General features: G+C 52.5%; 1 protein-coding gene across 1 annotated transcript; it reads right to left on the minus strand.

Annotated features, from left to right (window-relative positions):
* Positions 1-376: 376 nt before the first annotated feature.
* Positions 377-5098, minus strand: LOC129397367 (uncharacterized). Its single transcript, XM_055109457.1, has 2 exons — positions 2372-5098; positions 377-2071 (listed from the first exon to the last, which is right to left on the minus strand). Exons 1-2 carry the CDS (start codon positions 5096-5098, stop codon positions 1736-1738), a joined length of 3063 nt encoding a protein of 1020 aa, XP_054965432.1. The 3' UTR covers positions 377-1735.
* Between the last annotated feature and the right edge of the window lie 1293 nt (positions 5099-6391).

Below are 6391 nucleotides of genomic sequence, written 5' to 3' on the forward strand. Positions count from 1 at the left end.
GAATGATCGGCATAAAAGCAACACTGTTCTTTAAGGGCCGCACAGAGTCCGCCCTCTTTCAGAAAAATTATATCTAATCCCCGTCGATTTTGGAGTACTACTTCAGACAGGGAGGTTAGTGATTCTTCAAGTTCAGTAATAGAATGCTCTATGGTCCTGAGGTCTTCATCTACTGCTGCTCTGAGTTGCTGCAGGTGGTAGCTGCCACTCACTAGTTCTGCGGTTCCTGTCCCGACCCCAGCCGCTACCCCTAATCCTAGCATAACAGCGAGGGTGAGGGAAACAGGTTCTCTCCTCATTCTAGTGAGGGATTTCTGCTCAAACTGGGATTCAAAAGACTCTGCAGTCTGATAATAAACTCGAGGCACAACTTGTACTAATATACAATAGTCTTCATTGCTGTTGAAGACAGCCGTGGACACACAAGGGGTAAGTCCAGTTTTGCAAGCCCACCAATCTGGCCCAGAGGGTATCAGATAGTGACTAGTTCTGGGTACTGTCAGGGTTTTATTACAGAGATGTTGGTGACTGGGGGGCACCTGGCCTATACAGGTTCCCGACCCTGACACTTCTGCTAGGGTAAGTTTCTTGTGCTGTTCCCATGCACACCCAGAATGACTAGTGGAGTTAGTAAAATTATTAATAGAGGCAATACCTTCATAGTAAGGGGGGCTCGAGGCCAGGCAGAGCCAGCAGGAGGTGGTGGATTCAGGCCTTGTCTGGTTCAGGGCGAGGTAAGCGCCTCTGATGAGGTTGAGGAGTCTATTGCTTGTTTCCGGGTCCGGAGGCATGCGGGTGGTCTCCGGGAGCGCCAATGGGGATTTGGATGGTGGGGGAGACGGGGAACCTGACTGAAGAGGCGCCTTTCTTGTTACAACTGAGTTCCCTGACTGAGAAGGTGCACTCCCTGTTAGAACTGGGTTTCCTGTCGGGGAAGGTGGGTTATTTGTCTGAGAAGATGCTGGGTCTGGTGCTCTTGGAGGAGACTGGGCACCGGCGGTCGGGGCTTTTTGCTGGCTCCCTGACTGAGGAGGTGCTCTCCCTGTTAGAACTGGGTTTGGTCCCACCGGGACTGCAGCGGGTACCGGGTTTACTAATAGTCTAATTTGGATGGGGATCCCCCATGCTGGCTTTTGGTATAAATTTAGGCCCCAAACTAGTCCAGTAGTCCAGCGGGGGTCTTTCTTTGCGACCTCTTCAAATTTTACTCGAATTAAGTTACAGTTGGTCGAGTACCGTTTCCTGGTACAGGGCTGGACAAAGGACATGGTTATGTACCAGGGTTGGGTTTTCCATTTCCATTCCCCATCATTAGTTGTTACACATGACCAGCGTTTACAGAATAAGGACATTAGTCCTCCACAGGTACTTTTCATTGGTCCTGTCCTGAATCCTGGACAGACATAGAATCCATTCCGGCTTACGGATATTCTCCTAGCCTCTAGCCGATCTTGTTCTGTCTGATCAGTAATATAAGTTCCTAATAAGCCCCCCGTTGGTCCTGTGAAATGATTAATTTTGGGCAAGCCCTGGTGGTGCTTATCGGTCAGGGCTATTTTGTCTAAGTTAAAATATAGGTCAGGGAACCAGGTATTCAAAGGGGCTACGTGTGAAGTCTCGTTGAGGACTTCATGGTTCTCAAAATCAGTTATTTGCCAAGTCAATCGATAGGGTTGGTGGGGGTTGCTGCTTCCAATAACCCAGGGGAGGAAAAGAGTTAATAGTAAGCAAGGGGTTAGACACGGGAGAGTCTTATCTTGAGGGGGTCCCTGGAGCGATGAAGTCTCCATTTCTCAGGCGACACTGGTCCGGACACCTCCGGAGCTGCTTTCACGTGGGATGCGTGGATCCAGGCGGCGACCCCGTCAACTTTTACAGCAGTGGGTGTGGTGAGGAGGACGATGTATGGTCCCTTCCACCGGGGTTCTAGTCCTTGGGAGCGATGTCGTCTGACATAGATGGAGTCTCCCACTTGGAAAGGGTGACTGGTCTGTGGGTGTCCAGGCTGGTACAGTTCTGCCAGAGGAGTCCAGATTTGGGCTTGCACTGCCTGCAGCCCTTTCAGGCGAGCCTGCAAGTCAGTCTTAAGGTCAGAGGGGGAGTAAGAATCAAGTAAGGTTGACAAGGGAGGTGGTCCTCCGTAGAGGATCTCATAAGGGGTGAGCCCAAAGCGATTAGGCGTATTTCGGGCTCTCAAAAGAGCTAGGGACAGGAGACGTCTCCAATCTTTTAAGCCAGTCTCTAAGGTCAATTTTGTTAAGGTCTCTTTAATAGTTCTATTCATCCGTTCTACCTGCCCTGAACTCTGGGGCCTGTATGCACAATGAAGTTTCCAATTAATCCCCAGTATCTTGGCAAGTCCCTGACTTACCTGGGAGACGAAGGCTGGCCCATTGTCTGACCCGATTACCTTGGGAAGTCCAAATCTGGGGAAGATTTCTTCTAATATTTTCTTGGCCACTATGTGGGCCGTTTCTTGCCGGGTGGGGTAGGCTTCTACCCATCCTGAAAATGTGTCTACAAATACTAATAAATATTTATATCCTCCACTGTGAGGCTTTACTTCAGTAAAGTCCACTTCCCAATAGGTCCCAGGGCGGTTGCCCTGTGCCCTTATCCCCGCCAGGACTCGCGTGACCCCGGCGTTTACTTGCTGACAGGCCTTGCAAGCGAGCGTCACTTGCTCTAGAAGGGTACCAACCCTGGGGATTAAGAAGTCAGTCTTCTCAATGAGCAGTCTCAGTTTCTTGCTACTTAAATGTGTCCAAGCGTGCATCTGTTGCAGCATGGCCATGGCCTCTTTTTGTGGGAGGACTGTCTTCCCGTCTTTTTCCCAATTTTTAGTCTCTTGGTTCTCTGTGGCTCCTAAGGCTACTGCCTCTTTCTGGTCCTCTGGTGTATAGGTATGGCTTGTGGGAGGGGGCATCTGGTCAGCCTTGCTGGTTTCTGAAACTAATGTCAATGTCTCTACTCTAGCAGCCTGCTTGGCTGCTTGGTCAGCTTGCCTGTTACCCTGGGCGACAGGGTCATGTCCTTTTTGATGTCCAGGACAATGAATTATGGCCACCTTCTTAGGGAGGAAGAGGGCCTTTAATAAGGCGATTATTTCAGCCTTATTCTTGATTTCTTTCCCTTCTGATGTTAGGAGACCTCGCCTCTCGTAAATGCTCCCATGAGTGTGGGCTGTGGCAAAGGCATACCGACTGTCTGTGTAGATGTTAGCCTTCTTCCCCTGCGATAGCTCTAAGGCCTTTGTTAGAGCAATTAGCTCAGCCTTTTGGGCAGAAGTTTCGGGAGGCAGTGCCTGCGCCCATATCGTAGCATGTCCATTTACTACCGCCGCCCCCGCCCTCCAGGTACCTGCGTGCATGAAGCTGCTACCGTCTGTGTACCAGGTGTGGTCCGCGTCTGGGAGTTCGTAGTCCTGGAGGTCTTCTCGAGTCCCGTGGGTCTCCGCCAGCACTTGTCGACAGTCGTGGGGACTCAGCGGGTCTTCTGGTACAGGTAGCAAGGTGGCAGGATTCAGAGTGACCGGAGGGCCAAAGCTGACGCGGTCTGCGTCCAGCAGGAGGGCTTGGTAGTGGGTCAGGCGGGCGTTGGTGATCCAACGGTCCGGGGGCTGCCGCACTATGGCCTCCAAGGCGTGCGGGGTAATGACAGTCAAAGGTTGCCCAAGAGTCAACTTGGCAGAGTCTTTGACTAGCATGGCAGTGGCTGCCATGATGCGGAGGCAAGGAGGCCACCCAGCCGCCACAGGGTCCAGTTTCTTAGACAGGTAGGCTACTGGTCTCTTCCATGGCCCCAGTTTTTGGGTTAGGACCCCCTTGGCTATCCCCCTTCTCTCATCTACAAAGAGGGTAAAAGGCTTGGATGTGTCAGGTAGCCCGAGGGCTGGGGCAGAGAGGAGTGCCTTCTTCAGAGCTTCGAAGGCCTGTTGGTGTTCCTCTAGCCAGACAAAGGGGTTGCTCCCTTTGGTGAGGGCATAAAGGGGGGCTGCCAACTCAGCAAAACCGGGTATCCACAGGCAGCAGAACCCGGCAGTCCCCAGAAACTCACGCACCTCCTTGGGGTTCTGGGGTGGCGGAATGTGGGCTACTGTCTCTATCCGCCCAGGAGTGAGCCATCTTTTCCCTTCACTTAAGATGTACCCCAAGTAGGTTACCTTAGTCTGGCAGATTTGTGCTTTCTTGGCAGATGCCCGGTATCCTTTGTCTCCGAGCTCCTGGAGCAGGTGCCTGGTGCCTTGTAGACAGGCTTCTTTAGTGGGGGTGGCCAGGAGGAGGTCATCTACATACTGGAGCAGAGTCAAATCTGGCTGCTGGGTGCGAAAGTCAGTCAAGTCTCGGTGAAGGGCCTCGTCAAAGAGGGTAGGGGAATTCTTGAACCCTTGGGGAAGCCGAGTCCAAGTTAGCTGGCCTGAGATTCCCTTCTCAGGGTCTCTCCATTCAAAGGCAAAAAGCTCTTGGCTTTGGGGAGCCACAGGCAAGCAAAAGAATGCATCTTTTAGGTCTAGCACTGTATACCAGTTGTGATCTGGTCTCAAGGAGCTGAGCAGGTTGTAAGGGTTGGGGACTGTGGGATGTATGTCCATAGTCCTCTTATTAATTTCTCTTAAGTCTTGGACGGGCCTATCATCTTGGGTCCCAGGTTTCTTTACTGGCAGGAGTGGCGTGTTCCAAGGTGAGTGACATGGCCGCAAGACTCCTAATTCTAGAAATTTATTAATATGCTGCTGGATGCTCATACGGGCTTCCCGGCTCATGGGGTATTGCCTAATAGACACGGGCACCGCGGTGGGTTTGAGGTCAACTATAATTGGAGCCTGAAATTTTGCCAGTCCAAGTCCCCCTGTCTCTGCCCAAGCTTGGGGAAATTCTTGTAGCCAATTATCAGAAGGGCTGGTGAGGATAGGGGTCTCAAAGAGCCGATACTCATCTTGCACAGGCACAGTCAAAATCTGGATAGGCTGGCCATCCTCGTCCATTACCTGGGCCCCCCTTTCCGAGAAGTGTATCTGGGCTCCGAGCTTGGTCAACAGATCCCGTCCCAGAAGGGGATAGGGGCATTCAGGTACTACTAAGAAAGAATGAGTCACCATACCTTTTCCAAGGTCTACTGTTCGGTGGGTGGTCCACTTGTGCAGCTTTCCTCCTGTTGCTCCTTGGACCCAAGAGGTGCGGGATGAAAGGGGCCCGTCTGCTGTTGTCAAAACTGAATGTTGGGCCCCGGTGTCTACTAGAAAGGTGGTGGGGCGCCCCCCTACAGAAAGGGTTATCCAGGGCTCGGGGGGGGCTTCAGAGCCCTGACACCCCTAATCGCTGTCCTCTCCCAGGGTCAAGACCGGGGTGGGTTTCTTCCGGTCCTTAGGACGTTTAGGACAGTCTTTAACCCAATGTCCTCGTTCTTTGCAGTAGGCACATTGGTCCTTATCCACCTTCGGGCGCCTTCGCTCTCCCCGCTCTCTCCCTGGCTCTCTCCCTGGCCCTTTCCCTGTCACCACTGCCGCCAGGATTTTAGTCAAATGTCTATCCCTCTTACGATCTCGTCGATCTTCTCATTCCTCCTGTTCCTTTGCTAGCCTAGCTTCTTTCTCCTCAGTAGTTTCTCTTTTGTTATAAACTTTTTCTGCTTCTCTAACTAGTTCTTGCAGCCCATAAGTCTGAATCCCATCTAGTCTTTGGAGCTTGCTCTTTATATCTAGTGCTGCCTGATCTATGAATGACATAGCCACGGTGGCCTTGTGCTCCGGGGCTTCTGGATCAAATGGAGTGTACATTTGAAACCCCTCTAGGAGCCTCTCCATGAATGCCGCCGGGCTTTCATTCTTTTCCTGAGTAATAGTTCTTACCTTGGCCAAATTGGTAGGGCGCTTTCCGGCCCCTTTGAGACCTGCCAACAGAGCCTGGCGATAGATTCGGAGACTCTCCCTACCTGATGCTGTTTCATAGTCCCAATCCGGGCGGGTGAGGGGAAATCCCTCATCTATCTCATTGGGGAGCTGGGTCGGGAGTCCTCCTGGCCCTGGCACATGTTTCCGGGCCTCGAGGAGGACTCGCTGCCTTTCTTCTGTGGTCAGAAGAACCTGCAAGAGCTGTTGACAGTCATCCCAGGTGGGTTGGTGAGTGAGGAGGATAGATTCTATCAGAGCGGTCAGGGCCTGCGGATCTTGGGAGAAAGGAGGGTTATGGGTCTTCCAATTGTAGAGATCTGAGGCCGAGAAGGGCCAATACTGGACCGTGCGATTCACGGTGCGGAGGGGAAAAAGCGAGGCCTGCCAGGTGGACTGGTCGCCAGGGTCCTTGGCCCGCCGTAAGCGGAGGCGGGGTGTTGGAGGAGGGGTCTGAGGGGTGAGGTCAGGTGGTGCCGGCGTGGGGATTGGGGTCAGAGAGGG

This window comes from Pan paniscus, chromosome 2, assembly GCF_029289425.2.
Source record: "Pan paniscus chromosome 2, NHGRI_mPanPan1-v2.0_pri, whole genome shotgun sequence".
Classification (NCBI taxonomy): domain Eukaryota; kingdom Metazoa; phylum Chordata; class Mammalia; order Primates; family Hominidae; genus Pan; species Pan paniscus.

Coding starts and splice junctions, on each gene's coding strand:
- LOC129397367 (XM_055109457.1), bottom strand. CDS start 5,098: ATGGTGACTCATTCTTTCTTAGTAGTACCTGAATGCCCCTATCCCCTT. Junction 2,072..2,371: donor GGCCAGCCTTCGTCTCCCAG/GTAAGTCAGGGA, acceptor ACTGACTTGCAG/GCTCGCCTGAAAGGGCTGCA.